The sequence below is a fragment of the Aspergillus karnatakaensis genome, assembly GCF_047715665.1.
Source record: "Aspergillus karnatakaensis strain CBS 102800 unplaced genomic scaffold BJY04scaffold_15, whole genome shotgun sequence".
Taxonomy (NCBI): domain Eukaryota; kingdom Fungi; phylum Ascomycota; class Eurotiomycetes; order Eurotiales; family Aspergillaceae; genus Aspergillus; species Aspergillus karnatakaensis.
In genome coordinates this window covers 107989-133089 of record NW_027395727.1, presented here as the reverse complement: position 1 = coordinate 133089, position 25101 = coordinate 107989, and the positions used below count along the sequence as shown (strand labels likewise).

At 52.2% G+C, this 25101-nt stretch overlaps 10 protein-coding genes across 10 annotated transcripts; 4 read left to right on the top strand and 6 right to left on the bottom strand.

Annotated features, from left to right (window-relative positions):
• Positions 1-201: 201 nt before the first annotated feature.
• On the bottom strand, positions 202-803 carry BJY04DRAFT_185003 (uncharacterized protein). The gene has a single exon (XM_073710707.1). It carries the CDS (start codon positions 547-549, stop codon positions 232-234), a length of 318 nt encoding a protein of 105 aa, XP_073572990.1. The 5' UTR covers positions 550-803; the 3' UTR covers positions 202-231.
• A 166-nt stretch (positions 804-969) lies between these two features.
• BJY04DRAFT_185002 (NADP-dependent oxidoreductase) lies at positions 970-2410 on the bottom strand. The gene has a single exon (XM_073710706.1). It carries the CDS (start codon positions 2225-2227, stop codon positions 1202-1204), a length of 1026 nt encoding a protein of 341 aa, XP_073572989.1. The 5' UTR covers positions 2228-2410; the 3' UTR covers positions 970-1201.
• A 15-nt stretch (positions 2411-2425) lies between these two features.
• BJY04DRAFT_226653 (flavin monoamine oxidase family protein) lies at positions 2426-4877 on the bottom strand. The gene is made up of 2 exons (XM_073718462.1): positions 2858-4877; positions 2426-2795 (listed from the first exon to the last, which is right to left on the bottom strand). Exons 1-2 carry the CDS (start codon positions 4629-4631, stop codon positions 2518-2520), a joined length of 2052 nt encoding a protein of 683 aa, XP_073572988.1. The 5' UTR covers positions 4632-4877; the 3' UTR covers positions 2426-2517.
• A 497-nt stretch (positions 4878-5374) lies between these two features.
• On the bottom strand, positions 5375-6724 carry helD1 (acyltransferase helD1; the record flags this gene model as incomplete). The annotated part of the gene is made up of 1 exon (XM_073715767.1): positions 5375-6724. The coding sequence occupies one exon, from the start codon at positions 6722-6724 to the stop codon at positions 5375-5377; it is 1350 nt and encodes a 449-aa protein (XP_073572987.1).
• A 348-nt stretch (positions 6725-7072) lies between these two features.
• On the bottom strand, positions 7073-8544 carry BJY04DRAFT_226650 (MCT family MFS transporter; the record flags this gene model as incomplete). The annotated part of the gene is made up of 5 exons (XM_073718461.1): positions 7073-7226; positions 7274-7371; positions 7424-8182; positions 8227-8443; positions 8492-8544. 5 exons carry the CDS (start codon positions 8542-8544, stop codon positions 7073-7075), a joined length of 1281 nt encoding a protein of 426 aa, XP_073572986.1.
• Positions 8545-8722: 178 nt separating this feature from the next.
• Positions 8723-10864, top strand: BJY04DRAFT_216470 (uncharacterized protein; the record flags this gene model as incomplete). The annotated part of the gene is made up of 2 exons (XM_073715766.1): positions 8723-9771; positions 9817-10864. 2 exons carry the CDS (start codon positions 8723-8725, stop codon positions 10862-10864), a joined length of 2097 nt encoding a protein of 698 aa, XP_073572985.1.
• A 322-nt stretch (positions 10865-11186) lies between these two features.
• Positions 11187-12276, top strand: BJY04DRAFT_27853 (uncharacterized protein). Its single transcript, XM_073720058.1, has 3 exons — positions 11187-11536; positions 11598-11850; positions 11901-12276. Exons 1-3 carry the CDS (start codon positions 11484-11486, stop codon positions 12120-12122), a joined length of 528 nt encoding a protein of 175 aa, XP_073572984.1. The 5' UTR covers positions 11187-11483; the 3' UTR covers positions 12123-12276.
• Positions 12277-15285: 3009 nt separating this feature from the next.
• BJY04DRAFT_216468 (poly polymerase catalytic domain-containing protein) lies at positions 15286-19976 on the top strand (the record flags this gene model as incomplete). The annotated part of the gene is made up of 11 exons (XM_073715765.1): positions 15286-15352; positions 15423-15536; positions 15590-15889; positions 15950-16786; positions 16836-16918; positions 16981-17517; positions 18228-18320; positions 18367-18511; positions 18573-19418; positions 19474-19559; positions 19611-19976. 11 exons carry the CDS (start codon positions 15286-15288, stop codon positions 19974-19976), a joined length of 3474 nt encoding a protein of 1157 aa, XP_073572983.1.
• Positions 19977-21194: 1218 nt separating this feature from the next.
• On the top strand, positions 21195-22105 carry BJY04DRAFT_216467 (uncharacterized protein; the record flags this gene model as incomplete). Its single annotated transcript, XM_073715764.1, has 3 exons — positions 21195-21261; positions 21317-21358; positions 21807-22105. 3 exons carry the CDS (start codon positions 21195-21197, stop codon positions 22103-22105), a joined length of 408 nt encoding a protein of 135 aa, XP_073572982.1.
• A 1444-nt stretch (positions 22106-23549) lies between these two features.
• On the bottom strand, positions 23550-25076 carry BJY04DRAFT_216465 (major facilitator superfamily domain-containing protein; the record flags this gene model as incomplete). The annotated part of the gene is made up of 4 exons (XM_073715763.1): positions 23550-23712; positions 23766-24041; positions 24091-24196; positions 24245-25076. 4 exons carry the CDS (start codon positions 25074-25076, stop codon positions 23550-23552), a joined length of 1377 nt encoding a protein of 458 aa, XP_073572981.1.
• Positions 25077-25101: the final 25 nt, after the last annotated feature.

The window sequence follows — 25101 nt, the reverse complement described above, 5'->3', positions numbered from 1 at the left end:
CCATGTCACTGGGCACCCTACCTCCCTTGATATTGATTCCTCCGCAATTGGACCTCCTCAAAGCAAAGATACAAATAGATTCCAGCACACAAAGCAATCAGCGACACCCCAGCTAGCCTGATCCCCGGTCGGCCCTGCCCAAGCCGCGAGGCGAGCGACAGCTAGCCGAGTATAAACCCCCCCCCTCCTCTCCCGGCCCCCTTCCCATCGCTCGTGGTCTGCGGCGAAGGATCAAGCCTCAAACTCCTTCCACACCCCGTCACGCTTAGCAGGGGTGCCAGTACCAGTCCCCGCACCTGCCTCTGCACCCTCCTTTTCAAGAACAAATTTATCAACGCACTGCGGAGCAGTCGCACTCCGTGGAACATGACAGTACTTTTCCCAGGTGCAATCGGCGGATTTCATCCATCTGCTCCCGTTGCAGACGGCGATGTACTTCAGATCATGGCTACAGGCGAAGCCGGAGCCGGAGCAGCTGGTGCCGATGCGAACGGCAGTAGTGGTCATGGCGAGGGAGGCGACGATGGTGAGGACGGTGAGGAGGTTCATTGTGGTGGATGAGATGGTTGGTTTGGAGGGGTGTGAGTTGCGAAGGTGAGGAGGCAGATCTGGATGTGGGCAGAAGCGAGATAGAATGACCGAAGCTGAGGTTTCAGAGGAGAAACCAGTGTTGTGGGATGGATTGGATTCTGGAATGGGCTGATGATGCTCGAAGTTCGGCGGCACGGTGGAGGGTTATATACCTTCTCGTGTGGTGTCCGGTCTTTCTAGATTGCTGTTCTCTGTGGATCATACAATTTCCCTAGAAGCTAAGTATAGAAAACCCCATGGGGAGTAAGAGTATAGAAAGAAATGCAAGCAACGGGGCGTGCCCTAAGAAAGGGCCCGGTCCGAAACCATACGATCAGGGACGCCGATGCGAGTCATGCAGGCTTTGTTCAATATCGGTAGAATTCTAAGTTATTTCGAGCCAAGTCAGTGTAACGTAGTAGCGTACTGTTTAAGGCAACATAAAGCACGAGGCATCTGCTCCCCTTTGTCTGCGCCTTGACGTATTTGGGAGAAATACAGACATGGCTTGATGCGGTGTAGCTGTGCCTTTGATCTAAATCATATGAGGACAAGGAACTAATATGCTGTGTGGAAGCAAGCTCTGCCCGATTTTAATAGCTGTTGGGCATGGAAAGAGAAAAGCCGTAACTCAAACAGACAACAAAATCTTGCCGCGCCCCGTCAATCGGCCATTCGCTCGCTCATAGGCTTCCCATACTTTCTCCATTGGATAAGAGTCGAGCACAAACACCTGAAGTAGACCTTGATCTGCGAGCTGCGCGAGAATGTCTAGATGCTTCGATCCACCCTCGACAATAAAGAAGAGCGCCTTGACACCATCCTTCGCAATTCCGCTCTTCTTGTGCTCCTCGACAAAGCCAAAGCTGCTCGAATCAACCGTCACGAGCACCCCGCCACTCTTGACGCAGCCCCAGGAATCAACAAGCGGCTGGCCGCCAATAGTATCGATGATGATATCGTAGACGTCCTTGTGAGCTTCCGTAGTCAAGGACGAGTACTCGATGGTCTCATCCGCTCCAAGACCCTTCAAGAACTCGGCGTTTCGCTCGTTTGAACTGGTAGCGGCGGTAACATGCAGCCCTAAAATATTCCCGAGTTGAACGACATAGACACCCACAGCTCCACCAGCGCCGGTAACCAGGACCCTCTTCGCAGCATTGCCTTCTACCTTCTTTACGTCGCCATCACTTGGAAATTCGACACCCGCATGCAGGAAAGCCTCCAACGCCGTCATCCCACTCAACGGCACCGCCGCAGCCTCCTCCCACGAAAAACCCTTTGGTTTGATCGCAACCTCACTCTCCAGCGCAATAGCGTACTCCGCCCAAGTCCCACACCTCTCCGCACCGGTCATACCGTAGACCTCATCGCCGACGCTGAACTTGCTGTCTGGAGAAAACACCTCGACGACGGTGCCGGAGACGTCGTTGCCGGGCGTGAAATAGTCCCGCGTGTACAACTCTGGCCAGGTGAGCGTGTCGCGGACGATAGTGGTAGATTGCACTTTTACGAGCAGCTCCCCTGGGGCTGAAGGTTGTGGTGTGGGGATAGTGTCGAGGTGGAGGGCGGTGGTAGGGGCGGGGTTAGACGGGGTGTACGCGGGGGTACCCTCTGGGGCGGGGTGGAGGCGGACACTGCGCATTGTAGATGGCATTTCAGTTGTATAGTAGTTGGTAAGACCCTGAACGAGCACTGGAAGTAAGAAGGTCTCATGCCAAGTGGCAAGGATTTTATAGAAGACAGGGTATCCGTTCTCGGCATCCGGCGGGAGCAATAGCCTATCCGTTCGAATGTTGTGCAATGACGTGATCCCTTCTATATCAAATGGATATCTTCGATAGCCTTTCATTCCAGCATTATATACCCAGTGCCGAACTAACTCTATACATCAGATCGATCTAGAACTGGAGATCACTCATAGCCAAGAATCACGCCATCGCGCCATCACAGCCTAATCCAACGTCCCATCCACTCCTGTACAACCTGCTTCGCCTCATCCACAAGCCCTAGATCCAGCAGAAGCTGCGTCGTTCCACGGACCGCCGAGTCAAGGGCAGAAAAGATCCAGGCATGCGTGTAGCTCGTGTGCTCGCCGATGAAGATCGTCTTGAACTCCGTCTGGTAGTATGCAGGCAGATACAGATCCTGCTGTCCGACGAAGGGAGATGCCCATGCGCCCGCCTGGTGCTCGTCTGTTTCCCAGCATTGGCGGTTGTAGATTCCTATTGAGTTTAGTTATCACTCTATGAATGCAGTTTGACGAAGGGAAGGGAGGAGGGAATACCAGTAAACTGCTCCGCGGCAACCTCCCCATGAAACTCCACCATCGCGCGCTGCACAATACCCACATAATCTTCATCACTCAGCGCCGCAATCGACCTTGCCGGCGTGCCGCTAATATACGACGCAAGAACCACCCCCGGACCGGTCGCGTTGATATTAAACGAGGGATAGCAGACCGACCCAACACCGGAAACATCCATGGAGCCGCACCCGCCGAAGATCGGATTCTCCTGGTGCTCCCAGAACCGGGTCTCATACAGCAGACTCAGTTTACAGCTAGGGCTGTAGTTCATGCTTGAGATTGCGCGTGACAAGAGCGAGGAGTAGCGCGGGAGATCCCACAGCCGGACCTTGCTGAACGGCGCGGCAACGATCGCGTAGTCGTACTCTTCGTTCTCGGGGGTCATCTGGAGCGGGTTCTCGCGCCAGTTGACCGAAACCTTTCCGGTTGTTTCGTTGTAGGTAAGACCCTCGATCTTCCGGCCGAAGGTCGTCTTGTTCTCAATATGTGGGTAGAATGCCCGAGGCAACGACTCAAGACCCTTGTCAATTGTCCGCCACTCACTCGCGGAGAAATACACGTTGTCGTAGAGATCACCCCACATCGGGCTGTTTCCTGAACCCGCGACGTAGTCGGTAATATCATCGGTGTAGTTGAGCGCGTAGCGCAGATACCCAGCCTCAGACCAGTGGAACAGCCCCTGCTCGACGGCCGTCTTGTGGGCGCGGTAGATGTTCTCCGCGATATCCTTCATCGACACGCCATCCTTCTCGATGTATTTCTCGTACGCGCTTTCAGCACTATCGGATAATGTCTCGTTCGGCGAAGAGGCAGAATACACCAGATCCGGCTGCGCAGACACCTCCCCAGCCGTGGGGATCCGGCCGTTATCAAGACGATTCCCGCCGGACGATGCAGGGACGTTCATCGCGCTCTGCACGAACGGGATAAAGCCCACATGCAGCTCTGGGTGAGAATCAGCATTCAATTCGTTGATTTTATCTGCAAGCTGGAAAACCATCTTGTGGTCTTGGATCTCCAGCGTCTCGTTCTTCTCTTTGTAGTTGATCGACACGGGGAATCGCATCGGGCCCATCTCCTGGTACTGGTATTCCTCTGGAGAGGAATTGTTTAAGTACTGTGTGCGGATGCGGCCGCCGACGCGTTGGCTTGATTCAATGATGTGCCAGTTGTGCATTCCGACAGAGGAAAGTAGCAGAGAGGTCATGAGGCCGGACATGCCGCCGCCGATGATGGCGACGGAGGTGTTCTTTGCAGAAGTGACGAGCAGGTTAGAGGGTTCTTTCGCGGACATGTATGCGACGCCATCGAACCAGGGGCCTGTGGCGTCGGCGTAGTTGGCGATGGGGATGCTGTCGCGTTTGAAGTTTTGGGTGGAGATGGGGATGGGGTTTGAGCGGGCGAGGAGTCTGGTCTCTGAGAAGGCGTGCAGGCAGTGCATGTCTGGGGTGTCGGCAGGAGTAATCCAGACCAGGCGGGCGGGGTGGTCGGTTTCATTTTCGAGGTGTAGCTGGGCGAGAGAGTGGTGGTGGGTTGAGGGGTCGGATGTGGTGGTTTGGCAGTCGCCGTGGACGATGTGCAGGGGGCCGGAGAAGCTATCGAGGAAGGAGAGGTGGATGTTGTGGAGGGAGTCGGCGGTGATTTCAGGGACGGTGAATTGGAGGATTTCTGGGGAGCGTGTCTGAATTGTTGCAGCGGTGGTGAGTTGGGAGAGGGATAGGGCTAGAGAGAGCCCTGGGATTGAGCGTCTCATTGTGCTTTCGAGATATAAACGACGCTGGATAATGAAGTCTGTGTCTCTGGCTGAAGGTATTATCGCTGGGCTTCCAGACCTATTTAAACACCACTGCACCTCTCTACGCTCGGAAGCTCCTCGGAAGAAACAGTATACAATGATATCAACTCTCCATTTACGTAAAGTGTCCGGTGTCTCACTCTCGAGGCCTCCAGCCGATACCCCAAAATGCTCTTCTTATCATGGCGATACTATCTCGGCCGTCGTCAACCCTACACCGATTTCTCAGACCACCTTCTTAACCCGGCATAGCGCAGCACGAGGAGGGTTGGGTATGGACTATCTCGAAGCGGGGCATAGACTTCTTATCAGTGAATCTGACAGCTTGGATGGGGTTATCAATTGGAGAAGTCCTGGAGACGACGGACCGGCGCGCTTGGCAGTGGAGTTTTCCCCGCGAGCAGCCAGTCTGTTGGCGAGAAGTCTCGACGATGGAGTCTTGCCTTGTTGATCTTAGGGCGTGGTCGCTATCTATGCCTTGGGGTCAAGATAAGGTCGGAGTAATCGCTTCTATTCTCATTACTTGCATGTCATTGAGCTGGAAGTGAGAAGTGTGAAAACAGTCGAGGAAGATGTAGGTAAGAATCTTACACTGATACAGTGCGCATTAGACCAAGTACATGATGACGTCCGTTCTAAGTCTTATGATAGCAGAGCAGCCGTGAGAGACCTACAGATAACAATACTCAGGCCCTCAACCTTTATACAACATGCTCAAAAAACCTCAAAAACTCCCCGTCACTAGCCAACACCCTAAACTCGTCAACTGCCGCCTGAACATAAACCTCAAATACCCTGCTCGTGCCACCAGAGAGATTTGGCAGGATCATCGCACAAGCACCCGGCATACCGGCCTGGACACGAAACGCCACTGGTCCCGGCCCAGCCGCACCTCCGATATCGTACTTGGCTGCGGTTCCAGTGTACCAGGTATTCATAAACAGATCCATGTCGGCGAAGTCGGCGTTCGGAATGAGCATGTGTGTGTCTGGCAACGAAGCCTGCAGCGCTGTCATATGGGTGATCGTGGAGACGTTGATGGCGTTGATAGACCTGCGGACTTGGGAGGCTGCCACTGCGAGTGAGCGGGTGTCGGTTTTCGTAAGGATATCCGCTGTAATGGGCCCAGCGAGCGTTCCGATCACGGCGTTGCCAAAATATCCATTTGAAGTCTTGTTTTCAGGGTCGCGAGAGCGGACGTCGATGGGGTGGACGAAGCGAGATGAGCAGGCGGCCTTTTCAGGGTGGACTGCGACACGGGCACGAGTGAGAGCAGTCCACACAAGCGCGGAGATGCAGTCGTACGAGGTGATATATTCGACGCCCTCCAAATGAGGCTTGCTTTGCTCTTTCAGCTGCTGGATAGTGGACTCCGTGATGCGGAAGATACCGGCACGGGTTGGAGCGGCCGGATTGAACTTGAACTTGCTCTTCTCGAGAACGTGGAAGAGAGGAAGCTGTGCGAGTCGGTCCTCTTGCGAGATGCGAGGGTCAGGGGCGGGCGTGTTGAAGGGGGTTCGGTTTAGGTCCAGGGGGTTGGTCGGTAAAGGCAGGGCTTGTCCTTCCTGATGCGCTTTGGTGCCTTGACAGACCAGCGAGAAGAAGGTATCAATGGACACCCAATCGCCAGCTGCGTGGTTTATTTGGAACCCAATAGCAAGGCCGCCTTCCATTACTCCTAGTTGTATGAGACACACTGGATGGGATTCTTTCGGACCCTCTGGCAAAAATGGAGATAGGTCGAGAGTTGGGGAGAAGAAACCCTGGGCCAATACTGCGAAGGGAGGTAATTCGGTGTTCGTAAAGTGGCGTACGCTGACTTCGATAGAACTGTCCGGGGAGGTGACAATGCACAGCTTCCCCGACTCGTTGAAGTGGAGATGGCCGGCCATGAAAGGAAGAGATTGAGTTGCATTGCAAACGCCTAGTCTAAAAGAGGACATCAGACTCTCGGGATCTGCACCGTGGATGTCATAAAATAGGACAGCCTTCACGCTTTTGGTGAAGCCTGTCTTGTCGAGGTCTGACAGCTCGTATGTTGTAGTCGCCATGGTTGCACTTGCTTCTTTGGTAGGAGAATCCTCGGAAGGCAAAGAGATATTTAAGCTTTGAAGTTGATCGGGAACCAGAACAAGTCAAGCTTCGCGTTATCCCAAAGTGGTCTCCGATCTTGCAGTTCGCCAGCACAAGTGGGGGCCAGAGGGGCTCAGAATACGCATACGCATGCTCTATGTCATTAACCAGGGATTCTTGTTGTATCTGACTCATTCACAAGAGCCCACTGTCTGAATTAAATCGACTGAATTATACACTTTGCTCTTCTGTTCCTTGACCGATTGATGTGACCCTCTTATCCCGTGCACCACGATTTATGCTGCACATTTATATCAACAGTTGCATCAAACGACAGCAAGCAGCTTCCGACTCTGTGACAGTCGAGCGAGGAGAAGGAAGAAACTCCCAACGACAAGGCTGACACCAGAATAGATTGAGACGGCCAGGTAGCCGTACCTTGCGGCAAGCTCGCCCGTGATAGGGACACTGGCCATAGCCCTGTTCATGTTAGCGATAATGATTCAACTCCCGGAGAGGAGGCTTACGAGAATGACGAAGCCGCGAAGATAGTTCCGACGGCAAGACCAAGTGTCTGTGGTGTCGCGATTTGAGCGGCGCATACCTGCTGCAGGGACAGGATTGCCTATATCAAGGTTAGTAATGAGAAACAATAGTCCTCGAGAGGAGGGTCTTACTCCGGAAGAAAACCCATACGCAGCCGCAAACACTACCAAGCCAGCGACGGATGTCACCTTCGACCAGCAGAGGGCAATCACCCCTGAGCAAAAGATGGCGAGAACACAGCAGTTGAATCGCCCGTATTTGTCGGATACCATGGCTGGCAGGATTCGGCCGAACATCGATACCCCGTTCACGATCGAGATGGTATAGAAGGCGAGATCGTGCGAGAAGCCTTGATGGATAGCATAGGAGGTTAAGAAAAAGAACGGCGAGAACATGCCGAAGTAGAGTGTGAAGAATGAGAGGGCTAAGAGACCCATGGCCGGTTTCTTGAGGATGGAGAAGTCGGGGCGGCGCTGCTTCAGTTTTTCTGATGGGGTAATGGTAGGCGAAGCTTCAGTGTCGGCTGTTGTTGTCTTGCTTGAAGGTGGTGGTCGGCAGCAGAGACAGGTAGCGGTCAGTAGAGGTATCATAATGAATCCAACCGTACGCATGGTCCAGCCAAAGCCGATACTTTCGTTCTTCAACAGCTCGTTGATGATTATTGGCCAGAGGACACCCCCCAGCGAGGATCCGGCAATGACAATTCCGATAGCAGCACCGCGTTTAACTTTGATATACTGCCCGACGAGGGCGACGGAGGGGGTGACAAGGAGAGACATTGAAATTCCCATCGAGACGGACTGCGCAAGGAGGAACTGGTAGAACCTATGACAGAGTGAGGCCATCATAATCGAGAAGACGGTTCCAACGGATCCGGTGCACAGGATGATCTATATTGTTAGAACATGTCCGGTGTTAAACCGTGAATACTAACCGAAGGCCCAAACAGATCCATCATTGGCCCAGAGATGGCAGAGACGAAGAAGATGAAAAAACTGCTAACACCACCTAGCCATGCTACTGTTGATTCGGCTTCGTTGGCCAGTTGGTGGGAGAGGTAGTACTCCTGGAACACGCCGTAGGAGTTGATGAAGCCGACGGAGCAGAACAGGGCCATGAAGGCTCCGAAAATGGCCATCCATGCTCGAGGACTTTGCTTGTCAGTAGAGAGTCATTACAGGGGGTAACGTTGGACCTACGTATACTCGCCTGGAGGCTTCAAGTCTGACGGTGCTTGGCTGGACCTGGACATGATGGTTAATGAAAAGCTGGAGGTTCATCAAGGCAGCTTGTGTTGACTGACTGGCTATATACAACAGCTGCACCGGAGCGTCCGCGGAGGGTCCGGGCCGGCCGGAGCTCCACCACTACGTTTCCGCAACACTCATTTTACCCCAACCTCATCCCTCATCCATCAATCATCATTCATCATGAAGCGAAAAGGGGCTCCGGGTAGCTCGGAGCATACGAGACGTGCCCCACGACAGGATCCGGTGTCTTGCGAGTCGTGTCGGAAGAAGAAGCTGAAGTGCGACCGCCAGCGACCATGCAGCAGCTGCGTCACCCGCCGACTGGCCTGCACCTTTCAAACAGATCCTCCGTTCACAACCAAAACCACCGCACACCGAGATTCCGGACAGCTACCAATATCTCCTGCGAGCACCATTCACCAGCAGGATCCTCCTGATGTATCGATCCCTCGCTCCGGCGGCCACGCCTTTCACGACTACCGGGAGATGCTGGTTACAGCAGACTGGCTTGAACATATTCACATGGGCGACCGGGTATCGGCAGCTCTTAGCCCTCAACTTCGAGCGGAACTTGATGGGAAGCCGAAGGAGTACACCCAGTCTCAAGGAGAAGCCCCGTCTCGTATACTCCTTTCCATTTTGCGAGGATCGTGGGCTCCAACGGAGAACCCTGCCACTGTCGACCTGATCCGCTTCCTCCCAAGCGAGTCGGACACAGCGAACCTGTTCAACTATTACTGCCGCTATATCAGTTACCTTTACCACATCATCATCCCGCATGTGGTCGAGCGGCAAATCAACGAGGTGTACCGGTCTGTTGAGCGCGGTGCACCTATGAACTACAGCTACCTCGCTTTGCTTTTTGCCATCACCGGGTCCTCCCTCATGCTGCAATGCTCTATAGAGTCGTCAACTCACGCTACAAGATGCAGTCAACAATTTTCGTTTTTGACCGGGGCGGCACTGGCGCAGGGGAAATATAGCACGTATCCAAGCGTAGAGGGGTTGCAGGCTGTTCTGATCATCTTTCACTTTACCTCGAACATCAATCTAGCAATGCCGGTAAGTGGCTTCTTTGAACTAGGTTCCATTGTTAGCCAGGCAAGAAACATGAAGCTTCATCTTCTGGACAGTCCCGGTGCTATCAAGGAGAGGGAGTTACACGGTGCCAATTCAGCAGAGTTGGAGGTTAAACGCCGGCTGTGGTGGGATATAACGTCTTTTGACTGGTAGGTCCGCAATATCGTCTCAGTGAACCATACTTACACAAACAGGTGTCTTGCCTTCCTTAGTGGCCCTCAGGAATGGACCTACCTGATCAATCCAACCTTTGTACACACGAAACGACCCTCCAACATCGACGACGCCATGGTCGAGAGCGCCACAGCACAGCCTAGGACCACACCTACGTCGATGTCATTCTTTTTGGAACGGCTCAATCTCACCGAGGTATGCAGAGCCTTTGTGGACGCCATGTCAGAAGACCAGCTCAGCGGGAAAGAAGTCGAGTACTCCAAAGTCCTCGAGTTGGACAGGATGCTGCATCAAGCGCAAGCTGAAGCACCGGATTTCTTTCGCCTCGACTCAAACTCCCGACGCCAATACACCGATCTCTATCAAGAGCGACCAACGCTGGCTTGGCAACGATGCCTCCTCCAGCAAGGATACTACTCCCGACTGTGTCGTCTTCACCGCCCATATTTCATTCGCGGAGCACGGAATCCGCAATACTCCTACTCGTATATCGCTGGTCTAGACGCTGCGCGGAAGGTTCTTGAGATTCAACGCATTATGGACGAGGAGGAGCCGCGACTTACGCCCTCAAGCTCGGTGGTCTGGTCTATCATGCACCATGTCTTCATGGCCGCTGTCATGCTTTTGTTAGACGTCTGCTACATCGCCGACGATCTCCTAGCCGAGAAGCGGAAAGAGGAAGTTTTGGAAGCGTGCAGGATGCTCAGGAAAGCGCAACAGTCCTCTGCTCTTGTTAGAGAAGGAATAAACGCCATGATGGGCGTTATGCAGGGGCACTGCATGAGTGGGAAATTGGTTGCAACGACAGCTGCGTTGGGAGTACCGGGTGAGGCCTCCAAAGTACCAACAGCAGGGTCAGCCACGGAGTGTATGACCGGGCCTCCGGCGCTTGAAGGCCTCCACCAGCCAGATTCTCTGACAGAGAATCTGGCGTTAGTCCAGACCGATCGGGATCTAGAACACTTATGGTCGGAATTCATTGATAATGGCTCGAACATGGGACTTGAGGCGGACGACTGGACGGTGTTGTTTAGTGAACTTGCGCAGACCACGCTGCCTCCTTCATGAGAATCTATCATGTCGCGCTGACTAGAGATAGTCATCGATTCTATAATATACTCCTATTTTCTTGCGAGGTTTGGCGTTGATAGGTGCCTAAACCGGAATTGACCTCCGGTACGATGTAAGCGTCATACCTCACTTCGCTACCCCTTCGCCTTTTTCCTACCATCAACTACACCGCCATCACTCAATCTCTCTTCTGATCCATAGTCCCTTCTTCAAATGTTGTTTTGTGGCTTGCTCAGACGCTTCAAGGCCCCCGTCAAACGTACAACGATGCACGACGACGAGCACAAGGCCGTTCGACGCGCATGCCGCAGGACCCTGAGGGCTCTCTTCCATGAGATAAAATACGCAGATATTCCTTCCCTGGACGATGATGATCTCAAGTTCCTTGAGATCATTCCCATACATCTCGACTCCAACCCAACACCCACCTCCTTCTTTGAACCCTTCTCGATCCAGCGTATGAGACAAACGCCTCTAGAACTAAACGACCGGGAAGCTCGCTTTGATCTCCAGAGCGATCAAGAACAATTTGAAGAGCTTGCTCCCATGGACGTTGATGGCGGGGACCTTGTCTACGGTACTTTGACGACACGATGTGCGACACTTTCGCGCGTTGATGAAAATGGCGAGCAGGTTGATTCGCTACAGGGGAGAGCGAATGGATTCCATGTTGAGTTTGACGGCTCGGGTGGCTATAGGATGGACCAACTAATTGATAATGTATCTCTAGGTCCCTTGACGAAACCATTCTCTTAGACAGATACGAGGCCTATGGCGATCTCAGAAGTAGCGTGCTGGTGCCGTGGATAACAGACATTCGATGGGTGAATCGTCGTCATGATGGCAACCCCCATGTCCAACTTGCTATGGTCCAGCACACCCCACCGACGGAGGAGCTGCTTCGCACTGAACTCTTAACGTTGCTCGGAGTGATGATTACGCGTCTTGGAGTTGAGGATTTGGCTGAGCATAGGGTCATGCCGGTCCGTACATATTCTCTGCGGCGTCGCACGACTAACTGTCTGCTCCTTAGGTTATGGCACTGTCCTGTTTCCAGGGCGCCCGGGCTCGGATCGTACAGGCTTTTATGACGGACACAGGGCTGGCAATCTGCAAGACGAGTCTATTTGATTTCACGGACCAGGAAAATCGCGAGGATACTATTGAGACGTGCTTGAGCTACCTGGCGAGCACGCCGGTGGGCGATACGCGGCGCTTGAATTACCGTCCTCCTCCTCCGCTCAAGGACGAGTAAATGATTTTGAGGCTTTCCGTCGAATCTAGGAATCGACTATAGATCGCACCACTGGACACTCCGGTGGTATCGCACACTTTTAGTCGAACGGCGTCCTTATACTTTCTTGTGTCGCGCATGCTGTGTGCTGGTTTTAGCGGGATTCGATCTGCGGTTGACAACTGTTGTTCTTAGTGATGGAGAGATTATTGCTTTTGTTGTCTTTTGCTTGATGGCCAGAATGTTAGCGTAATGCAGAGTTGTAGTCAGATTGAGATGCATGCATAGTCTCCTAGTGCAATATTCTATCCAGGAGCAGGATACCACGTAGGCGAATTCTAAGAACCAACGCAGATGGTTATTGTCGCAAATTCTAGGACAAGATCTTAGATTCAAGATGTTCCAGGGCCCAAAGGCTCTAATACGAAGGTAGCTATATGCTCCGATGGTGCCATTCACCAATAGCCCCTGTAGCTGGCGTCATATTTTGCCAGGCACAACCATCCCTGGTGCCAATCCTGGGATATTAAAAGTCGGCTGCAAATAGGCCAGGTCAGAAAATCATTATCAACACTTCGTAGATAATAGAGCTGTACTTACTGCCCTTTTAGATTAAGTTGGCAAGATTTATGGACGAGGATCCAGCTCGCCAGCTCGCCAGCTACCCGGCCTCTGCCCTTATGCGGTTCGTTTCCACGATGTCGAGGCCGCGAAACTGAAGTGGTTGAACAGCTACTCGACATGCCTCATTGGGACGAAGCTAGTAATCTCCTTCAGGAAAAGGAGGAGGGCGGCTTGCACGGTAGACTCGTCATCTGCGTCATGAAGGGCCTGAGATGCCCTTCCTGTGTCAACATAGGCCCCGCTTGTTTCCCCAAGGCTGTTTTACTGGCCAGAGGTTCCTCGATATGGGGTTCTGCGCCCCTTCAATCGCCAACCGCCACGCGTGGCCCGGTGCAGAGTTTGCCGCTTTGGAGGGAGATCTTGCGCGATACTCTCCTGCATGGTGGAGCCACCTCCCACGACAATAACATCCTCCTGCACCTCTCTGATTGCTCTAAAGGCCCCTGGCCACTCATGGCCTCCACGCGCCACCTCTCGCACCCAGGTCCGAGTGCCAACCATTCGATACCGTTTGCTTTCACCAGACTGGGCAACTCATTCAAGAACAGGAGGAGAGCTGCTTGAATAGAGGATTCGTCGTCTGCGTCAAGAAGAGTCTGGGCTACCCCAGTGTCTACATAAAAATCGCTGGAGGTGTCAGGGCCATCAGATGGGCTGGATTCTTCTTTACTGACATTGCACCTGGGCAACCTGTCTCGGCGGCCCGCGGGCGGTCGTATAAAGGGAACTCTCCTGGTGAACGGTGCGGACGACTCGAAGGGGAAGGTCGCTGCGCAGTCAACCTGAAAAGAAAAGGATAATAGCAAATTGAGCGCGCAGAAAGAACACAGACAGTACCACTCACATTGGTATTGCGATACATCGTCTTATTGGGATGCCCGGCCTGACACCGGTTCCAAGACCTGCCTTCTTCAGCCTGGTCGAGCGACAGGAGGAAGGGGCTCTAGAGAAAGGAACTGCTGCGCAGATCTCTCTGCCTTGACGAACAACATTGGAATTCCATCCCACCGCTGGTAATAGTTCTTGCAGAAGATGATGCATCATGTCAACCAGCGAAATAGGTACTCCAAACCAAGCAACGGTTGTTACGGCGCTGAGCAGTGTGTGTCCAGTCAACGACAGAGCATAGGGGTGTGTGGCGTAATCGATGCTGGCGAACGACCCAAGATGTGCGGGCACGGCTCTTAGGGGTGCGGAGAACTATCGGACATTCGCTCCAACTGTCACCTTGAGCAGCGTTCATTGGGCGCACGAGATCCAGAGGCGAAAGCGATGGGTGTGTGTCTGTTGTGGATGAGCTCCTTCGTCGAACCTATCGAACAGGCGTAGTGTTGCTGGTAATAAATCCAGCCAACCTTCCGCTGACGCTACCGGCCGAGTTGTCAATGATTCTCTCCAATCTGTTTGGAATTGTCAGCAGCTGAAATGCGTTCATCAAGGCGAAAGAATGGTCATACCGCATGTAAACGAAGAGAGTCAGCCAGGGAGTGATTAACACGTCCGCGACATCCCCAGCCTCGGTGCCCGTTTTTGTCCCACCATATGCTAGCGCAAGAAAGGGTAAAGCCAAGCCACCTTGTACGCACCAGGACAGTCCAATTTCGTCCATCGGAGGGCTTCGATAGTGTTTCTGGCTCTCGTGGTGTAGCTGGCCTGGCTGCGGAGTCGGATGGGTTAGCCTGGCGATAACGGGGTTGGCTCATGGGCCCTCATCGCGAGATGGAATGGCGCGGTAGCGAGAGTGTAGGAGATTGAGGGCAGCCGAAGAGGTTTTGGAGATGATATGGAGGGAGAGAATGTGGAGGAAGGAGGTAACGATGCAGTGGCAGCTTCAAGGATGTGTTTGTCTATTTGGCGCTAAGCCCAATATGGACGTATACCACATCCGACAGCAATATCATGAGAAACGCCAGACCAGACAACACATTGGTGCAAAAGGTACTCTTGGAGCTGGCCTAAATAGTTACAGCATTAGCGATGCAGTAAAAGGGGTCTATACCATTTTCAAAATGAGCGCAAACGCATGGTTGGACGCAGACTTCTAATTATCAACTACAGGCAGTGAGCTTCTCATTGCTCGCTCGACATGTCTCGATGGAGTAGGTTCCCTTGAATTTCGGCATACTGAATCGACCTTCCCACCTAGCCTTGATATGAATGCCAAGCCCTCTGGTTATCCTCAACCGCATTCCATCATGTTTTGGGGGATAGATAGTGACTGTGACATCCAAATTTTTTATGGTGTTATTAAACCTTCACTCTGCGCTCACTTTCACCCCACTACCTGAGATCCAAGTGTAAGATCTTCATTGGACATACAGTGGGTGAAAAGTCGCCATCATGTATGTCCTGCGTTGTGCTTTTATCTACCACTGGCTTGAACATTCTCACTCTCCTTCATGGGAACAGTCTGTCCTCTTTCATTGTGACCCCCACCTCTTCCACTGAACGCTCACTTCTCTGACCGAGGGTGCCTACAACCGTACTAATTCTCAGATCTCGAGGTTCTTACGGCAAACAGAGAAAGGACGACTGAGACGCCGCAGATCGGATAACGAAAATGTCTCACAATGATTTCAGAGACTTGGTTATTAGTATCGGCGGCCATTATGGACAAAACAGACACAGTGAGTTGAGCCTCAATGGCACCATTGCAATGCCGTTATAATGAGCAAATCGAGCTAACTCTCCACACAGGCAAGTATGCGGACAGGATAAGGGCTCTGGGGGCTACTTACGTCAAAACCGTCACAGCACGGTGCACGCATCTCATCGCAACGCCAAGGGAAGTGCAGAATGGAAGCAGACGGGGTAAGCTAAAGCAATACTCAGAGTATGTTCAAACACTAAGAAATACAATTTAGTCATGAGGGCGAAGAGATCCAACCGGTGTGAAATTGTCTCGCTGCAGTGGCTCGACGACTCTGAATCGCTTGGGAAGCCGCAACCGGCCAGTCAATACCGACTCACAGCAAACAACCCAATCGTTTCCCAGGCCGCAACGCTTCCAACTACACCGCAGATTGCGAGTCTCATGCGGATGTTGGCGCAGCAGGAAGAAGATGCGCTGCTCAGCTTCACCGGACAGAAAAAGCCGAAACTTGAAGGAGTACCGTATGCACCCGACCTGAAGATTCCCCCTCATCCGGACTTTCCACTCAAGGGTAATTTATAGGCATAGTGGGCGGACTATAGAATAATATGGCTGACGATATGCACCCCAGATGAATACTCCGTCTACTTGAACATGTTCGGCCTCCCCTGGGATGCAAAGCTCATTCGAGCGGAGGCAAACACGACACACAACAAGGTCTACCACATTCAACTACTTGTTCACCGAAGCAGAAGAGATGATTTTGTAACTTGGTTCACATATGGCAACATAGGTGGGTCCCTCTACCAGTACGGCTACACGCCATGTCGCAGATCTATAGCCAAGCAGTTCTTCGAGGCTCTGTTTGTGAACAAGGTTGGGTATTCCTGGTTCCAGAGATTCACGCACGCACCTATCCCTGGTAGATATGCATTTATGCATCCAGAGTATGTGCTACGCAACCCAGCTCACGATCCGTGGGATGCCAGGAATGCCCAGCATATTAGGTACAATATTCCCCCACCGGTCGTCGAGATTCCTGCAGCTGTGCAGAAAACTCTTTCCCTGATCTTAAACAAGGACCAGATTGTTCCTCCTGCGACGGCGGTCAGCTACGATGCACGGAAGCTACCCCTCGGAAACCTCAGCAAGCAGACGTTGCGGAAGGGGTACGAGATCCTCAAACTGCTCGAATTTTTTGTTGACCACCCGTGCTATGCTGCTATGAAGTATCCTGATCCACAAAACCATCCATTGGCCCTCAGCACGCAGTATTTTCGCACCATTCCTCACGCTATTGGAGCCACGAGGTTACCTGTTATTAGTCAACAGAGCGATATTGATAAGGAGATGGAGCTTCTTGACGACCTTGCAAATACGATCATCGCAAACGAGATAACGGCCGCGTCTAACGCCCAGCCCCTGAATCGCGCGCTGAAGGAAGTAGGACTGGAGCAGATGACGCCGTGTAAGTGCCTCCTATCCCCCGAACAATGTCAAAGGCTAACGTCCCCTAGTGGAGAGCACATGCAACGAGTTTTCGCATATCTTGAAATACTTTCAAATGACAACAAGAGGATGGAGTACCGAGCAGTGCAAAGTAAGCTCATAGGATATATAGAGTTACCTTAGCGAAGATCATTGTAAGCTGATCGACTCCAGGTTGTGAATATCTTCCGCATCCGCCGCAAGGGCGAAGACACCCGCTTTCAATCCTCCATATACGCCACCCTTCCCCGGCTTTATTCCCCTAACACTCCCACCCTCAGCGATCGACGCCTCCTCTGGCACGGGTCAGGCCTAACCAACTTCGCCAAGATCCTCAGCCAAGGCCTCCTCATCCGCCCCCAGGGCGTCGCCTACCACGGATCCGCACTCGGCAATGGCATTTATTTCTCTGACGCGGCAGGAATATCACTCGGCTACACAGGCATTGCTACCAGCACAGGCGAAGCTGTTCTTCTCCTCTGTGATGTCGAATTAGGGTCCCCGGCGACAATTCATCCAGGAGTCGGACGTTTTGCGGGGCGACAGCGAAACACAATATCCACGCATTGGCATAAAGGGACTCCTGCAGCGTTTCTGGCAGATGGCGCGTCAATACATTCTGACCTGAAGGGTGCTAGCTTTCCGATTACGTATCATGATCCTCAGCTGGGGAGGGGTGACACCGAGTATGCGATTTACGACCCGGCGCAAGTGCGGATTCGATATCTTTTGCATCTGCGTAGGGAGTGAGTGGATGTCGGACAGTGACAAAATATGTCGGCGTTCAATCTTCAGGGCGTAACAAAAGTGGTTGTCGAGGAAAAGGGGCAATGGTTAGCAGATGGAAGTTTCATGCGGGTGCCATGATCAGGTGCTAGGGGCATTCGCTCTGGAATCCTGAGCCCGAAGATGCATTTCGCTTGAGCACACTTTGAACATTGGCTGGTGTGCAGCAAGTCCTGTTTTGACATAAGACGACAAATTTGGTAGACTAATATCTAATGCAAAATCTTCGGTAGACTTTGGTTCACCTTCTTGGGCCCCTTCTGACTTCCTTCTATGCGGCTTGGAGTATAAATGAAACTAACATGCCATTTCCGATCCTGAAACAAGATACACGACTCGCATCATGCGCATACTGGCAGGTCATCCCTAACACCTGTTTTATAATGCCATCAGAACCGCACCTTCCTTGGCATGTCTAATGTGGCTGTCATCTTTGGCTCGGCATGGCCCCAAGACTTCCTCCTTCCTTCCTTTGAGGTGAGTTGAATCGTGAAGGCTGACAGAATGCTCAGAAAGACAACAGCCGCCTGTAAGCACACATCATTGTCCCCTTTGTTGTTCCTCTGGTACTTCCGCTCCTATAAACATTGCTTCGCTAATTTCTACCGACTAACACTTACCTTCATCTCCCACAGATCGACCATATCGCCTTTAGCGTACTCAACGCGTTGCATCATAATCTGCAAACGACCGGCAACATAGCGGGCTTGGTGTCGGATCTGGCAGCCGTGCGATATCTGGCCGTAAGGCGCTGAGCGTGCTATGAACATATAGGGCAGTGGGACCGCAGGCCTGAGGCGGGAGCGGCCTGAAGATGATGAGGCACCTTCAGGCTCCGAGGGCAAGAAGATAAAGCTTTCGGGAGTACCTTATTCGCCAGGTATTATCATTCCCGCGCCCAAGGAATGTCCGTTTCGCTGTAAGTACTGTCATTCATACCATCTTTCCTCGAGGGGAAACACTGACACGGTGATATCAAGTCGACTATTCCATTGCCGTGGACAGCTTCGGACACCCCTGGGACGCACGACTGAGCCGAAGCTATGCAAAGGGGAGGAGAAATGAGTTCTACCGCATCTTACTCCTTGTCGACAAAACGAAGACAAAGTTCATGACCTGGCGGTGTTATGGTGTATACGGACAGAAGCCTCGCCCGCTAACCTGCTCCCCTTGTGACGAAGACACCGCAAAGGCAAACTTCGAGGAGTGGTATTTCGATAAGGTAGGCTATACCTGGTGGCAACGGTTGGAGAACCATCCGCTGGTGCCCGGGAAATATGCCTTTCTACCGCCGGGATACGTCCACAGAGACCAGAATGAAGACCCGTTCGATGTTGCCAACGCGAAAAACATCTGTTATACCACCCACCCTCCTCAATATCAGTTGCACAAACACATTCAGGAACTTCTTGAGTTGGTGCTCCAGAATGATATGCTGCTATGCGACACGACATCCCCTCTCTATGATGAAAAGCAAATTCTACTAGGAAAACTCAGCATGGAGACCATCCTGGAGGGCCGCAAAATCCTCAACATGATCTCGGATGTTATCAAGGCCCCTATCCGCGCAGCACATAAGCACAGAATACCAGTGAATGGCGGCCTTAAAATACTGTGTGACCAATATTTCTCCCTCATTCCCCACGTGTTTAGCAAGAAACAGCAGCCGATGTGTAAAGAGGAGGATATTGATAAGGAAGTGCGGCTTCTTAATGACCTAACAGATGCTGTGATTGCAAGTACGATCATAAAATCTGTGGAGGGGAGCTATGTACACCCTCTGGAGCAAGCGATGCACGATTTAAAGCTGGAGGGAATTGACCATGGTATGTAGACTATGCATCAGCAAGAATAACGGATTATAGTTCTGACAAGCCCCAGTTTCACCAGACACGAGCGAATTCAATCGCGTATCACAATACTTCAGGCTGAAGTTTCCCATACACCCAGCGTGGGCAAATCTCAAGGTAAGTGGCGGCAAAAGTATTCACAGAAAGGGAAATGCCAACAGACAACAGATAGTGCACCTCTTCCGTCTCCGGCGACCATGGGAAGAGAAGCGGTTCCAAGCCTCTCCTGCCGCAAAGTCAACCAAGGGCAATCGCCGCCTCCTGTGGCACGGTTCGCCCAGAGCCAACTTTGCTGGAATCCTCAGTGAAGGCTTGCGCATTTGTCCCGGCGGCAAAGCGCCCAATGGATCGACTTTGGGCAAGGGAATCTACTTTTCCGACTCGGCAATGACATCTCTTATGTACACCCACGGCCCTAGGCCAGACATGCACTCCTTGCTCCTTCTGTATGATGTTGAGCTCGGAGATCACGTCAATGTTGTCGATGAGCCGGTCATTTATAGCAGGCCGGCAGGGAATACCTCTACACAGTGAGTAACAGGGCCGCAGATACCGTTCTCGGAGGACGGTAGTCTTATACACCAGGATTTGAAGGGTACTAGGTTTCCGAAAGAAAAAACGGGCAATCCGTGCGAGTATGTTTCTTACCATCCTGCCCAAGTCCGAATGAGGTATCTGCTTCGCGTGCGGGGGTGATTGTGCGTTTTGTTGCCTGCCTGCCGATATGTGCAGAGAGAGCTTGTTCCTGGACGCAATCGACAGGCGATATAGAGCACTCGAGCCAGTGAGACCACCAGAACCTCACCTATCAGCAGGGCTATTTAGTCAGCATGCTCTTCTTCTGGTTCTTTCTCTCTCTCTGCGGCGTTCTACATCGGGCGTTAGGGGATTCTTGGTTTAGCTTGGGACCTTTTCGATAACAAAATCCAGATTTTTCGACGTGGTTAACAGCAAGCGTATCCTTGGATTTATCCTCCTCATTAGACTAAACATTGGATTGAATAGATCGATACAGGATTTCTTCAGTTTCCTCCTCCTGCTTTTGAAAAACTTCCTGGTTTATTGTATCGATATAAATGCTGCAAGGCCACCCTCCGCTCTTTGTCATACAGAAGGCGCCGCTAGAGTCATGTTTGCTTATGCATCAGAGAGCTGCGTACTAAGTAGCAAGATCCAGTGAGGTATAAACCGTCATGGTCTTACCGGACCCACTATATGATAGCCCTGCAGGGTTAGTGTCTGCTCTCGCAGAATATTACGAGGCAACATCTGTCTCTTGGTAACAATATGACTTTCTGCAGTTCTGCTGGTGCGGAGTATACTCTCCACAAAGGAATCTCTGCGAATCTTCATGAGCAGGAGCATCTAGCGAGACAAACGGACATAGAACCCCATGGAAAGTTGGTGGATTGTAGCGGACTGCGCCTTCCTTTATGGCGTTCTGGCATTGATTGCCTCTATGGAAGAGCTATTAAATCTCCATTTGGCTTGATCTTCTTTTCTTGCTAAACAGTCTTCTTGATCAGTATCCAACACAGCCCCTTGGTCTCAGCATTCTTCTGCTTCTTCTTCTTCTTCTTCTTTTATTTTGTTATGGTGACTTGCGATATTGCCCTTGATTTGATAGACTTAAGGTAGGAAGGAAATCACCAGACACACCGATTCGGATCGAGACGAACAGCCGGCTTTTTTCGTCCCTCCCTTTACTGTCCCCGAACCGCTGCCATTGATCGCAAGCGTACCCTAATTACTATGCCGCAAACCGCCTTCTCCCAAGTGGTCGTCAGCCTCACGGGTCGTTTTGATCATATCACTCATGGTGAGCTCGAAGAATATCACCGAACTTTAGGACATGGTGCTGATAATGTACGCAGGCCAACTGGTAGAGATCATCGACGGGCTCGGAGCTACGTTTAGTGAGCACATAACTCCACAGTGCACTCATTTGGTCTCCACCAAGCGCGAGGTTGACAGACCCGGTGCAAAAGGCATGGCTATCACAATTTACTCTCCTCATACGTCATGCTGATGGGCGATATAGTCATGCAAGCTTTGAATTCCTATCGATGCCAAGTCGTCAACATGAACTGGTTACTCGATTCCCAGAAAGCCTCTCTACCGCTACCGGAGTAAGAATACACGTACGAGATCACGGGCGAGGTTGTCCAGAGGGCTAGATCAGTACCACCCGGCCAGATAGAACGGCTTTTGGAGGTTGAAGACGGGTCTGGGGATACAAGCGCCAGTTCTGTAGGCGTTCGCTATAGTAACAGCCTCATCATTCTAGCCTACGAGAAATGTTCCTTTCGATGTGAGTGACAGTTTAAAGACTATTTTCGCTTCGTTCCTGACCGTATATTATAGACGAGTACTCGGTTGTGGTTGATCGCTACGGGCATCCGTGGGACGCACAGCTTATTCGAAGTGAAGCTGCGGAAAGGAACAACGACTTCTATCACCTGCAACTGCTGCAAGATAAGAAAAAGCAAAGTTTCCGTGTGTGGGGATGCTGGGGTAGAATTGGTCAGCCGCCGCGACAGTTGAAATGCGCACCTTGCGATGCGGACACGGCGAAGGCGGATTTTGAACGGCGGATTTTGAACGGCGGTTCTTCGCAAAGACAGGATACTCTTGGTTTGAACGTTTCTGGCATGGGCCTCTAGGGGGTACCAACTATAGATATACGCCTCCGCCTTATGTCTGGCGCCGTCTCAATGACAACCCTTACGATGAGAGCAAGGCAAAAAACATCATATACAAGGTTCCGCCCCAGGAATGTACTCTAGCCGACGGCGTTCAAAGGGTCCTGGGCTTGATTCTGAAAAAGGATCATCTTCTTTCAGGAACAGCATGCCGGGCGTACGATGATAGATTCCTGCCCTTAGGCAATCTCGGCTAGGCGAGAGTCGTTGAAGGCTACAAGGTTCTTGATCAACTGAAGCAGCTCATTGAAGGACCGACTCAGCCCCCATCTACAGCGGCTGCGAAGCAGCTGAGCTCTGAGTATTTCAACATCATCCCTCATGCCTTTGGGAAGCACGCACCTCCTATCATATACAGTACTGCGGACATCGACAAGGAGCTGGACCTTCTCAACCATTTGGCCGACGCAGTTCTTGCCGATGAGGTTATCCGTGCTGTCGAGAAAAGCCACGTTCACCCCGTTGACCAAGCGGTGCACGACATGAAGCTGGAGGAAATTACGCAGCGTAAGCCTGGTGAAATGGATCCAATTGACGAGACGACCTGTCTAACCACATATAGTACCCAGGGTCTGTCCGGAATACAGAGGAATATCCTCTTACTTTACCCAGACGGCGGCCGCCAATTACCAGGTAAATACTCCCGAAACCCGCATGCCACGTTTCTTACCCTAGACAGATCATGAACATTTTCCGCATCCGGCGTGCCGGAGAGGAAGCTCGCTGGAAGTCATCCAGATTCGCAAAACTTCCCATCAGCGATCGCCGTCTGCTATGGCACGGGTTAGCCACCGCTAACTTGATAGGCATTCTCAGCGAGGGCCTTCGAGTTCAGCCTCCTGGTGTACAACTGCATGGGGCCGCTCTGGGGCGCGGTGTATACTTTGCTGATGGCTCTGCGACCCCCCTGGGATTTGCTGGAAGACACGGGGGAAGGAGTAGGCTGGTACTTCTGTGTGACGTCGAACTGGGCGCGTTGGATGGCAAGATCTCTCGGGCGGGTAGTATGTTTCTACCTGGCACATTGACTGATGCAGGCTTCATTCATGCCGACTTGAGGGGGGCCATGGTGCCCTTTGTCAAAGGGAGGCGGCCAGGATTCAAGTCTAGTGGCCAATTCGTTGCTTTCAACCCGGCGCAGGTTCGTATTAGATATTTGGTGCATGCGAAGCAGATGTGAGCATTTGAGGACTGTCGATTTGCACAGAACTGTATGTACCATAGAGACAGGCTTCGATAGAGTATTCTGACATATTAACATTGACTTTTATGCCACTATTACCAACAATACACAAACTAACAACCACCCGAAAGTCCTCGCTCGCTGAGACCTCATAAACAATAGATTACCTCCGCGCTTTCATCCCTCCTGCAGTGCTGTTGCTCGTCTATCTTTCAGACACTCCTAGATCTTACTTCTCCAGTTCCATTTATAGTCCAAGCAAGCCCACCTCGCAATGACGAAGAACAGCATCGCGAGAACAAGTACACACCCAACCCAAACAACAACCATATGCGCGCCGACCTTCTCCAGCATCTCACCTCCAATTGGAATTGAGATCAAGGTCCTATCTTGATTAGCTGCATTCTCCCGCCTTGGCTGGATAAAGAAAGCACTCACGCAAAAGCAACAAGCCCATAGAACGTCCCGAACCGCATCCCAATTTCCTTTGCCGGTGTAATCTGCCTCACGCATACCGGCGCAAGACAGATGAATGAGCCGGAGGTTAGCCCGTACAAGGCACAGAACATGTACAGTGCGACGATAGAGTGGCTGAATGGGTAGAGGACTGCGAAGATTAGGACGACGGCGAGGAAGACGAGCAGGATAAGGACGTTTAGGCGCCCGTATTTGTCGGCTACACGGCCGGCTATGAGACGACCGACGCAGTTTGTTCTTAGAGTGTCAGTAAGAACATGGCAGTTATGGGACCTTCTGGGCTTACACGTTGAGGACAACGAGAAGGTTGACGCTTGAGCTTGAGCTGAAGCCCTGGGCGAGGACGTAGCTGGGCAGGAGACCGATGAGGGCGAAGACGACGAGTTCAAGGCCTGTCGGTCAGTTCAGCTTCCAACAGCTGTACAGGGGGGACAGCGTACAGAAACCTGCCACAGAGAGCCACGCAAATCTGGCATCTCTGAACGAACGAATATCGAATGCAGCCTTCAGGCGGCCCTTCCGGGGAAGCCGCGCCTTCACAAGAAACGAAGCCAAGCCACAGAGCACAAATATGACGAGAGCAACAATCCTCATCCCCCATTTGAACCCGACACTCGCCCATGTCTCCCGCAGGATATACGGAAAGACGACGCCGCCAAGTCCAGCACCAGCCATGGCCGTCCCCAATGCCATGCCTGCTTTTGCTTGAAACCAATGCGGCACGCACGCCATTCCGACGTTACTGACCAGGGCCGCTCCAACCCCCGCCATGACGCCAAAGCACAGGATGAAGTGCCAGTATTGCGTGCATTCCGCGGTGAGCAGCACACTAAGCGCATACAACCCGGAGCCAACAGTAACAAGCTCCTTCGGCCCATAAGCATCGAACAGCGGCCCGACGAAAACACCGAGGCTCAGCGCGGTGAAGACGAAAATGCCCATGATCCAGCCAACGTCGCGGCTGGAGTATCCGGCTAGCTGGTTCGCCTCAAGGTATGTCTGCAGCACACCGACCGAGTTCATGAGACCGTAGGAGGCCATGAGCAGGAGGAAGGAGCCGAGGACCACGAGCCATGACCGGACGCCGCCATCAGGGAAAGGATCGTTTTCATTCTCCTCTTCGTTCTGCGGTGTGCTGAGTCCTGAGGTGAAAGGGTTCGGCTCCTCGGCGACAACGACCGGTCGCTCGCGATTGATGGCTGTGGACGACTCGGCTAGCTCGTAGGCTGAGGTGCTGTACACATCGACCTGAGGAGCCTTGGAGACCTCCATTCTTCTTTTCCTCCGAGGCTGTTGA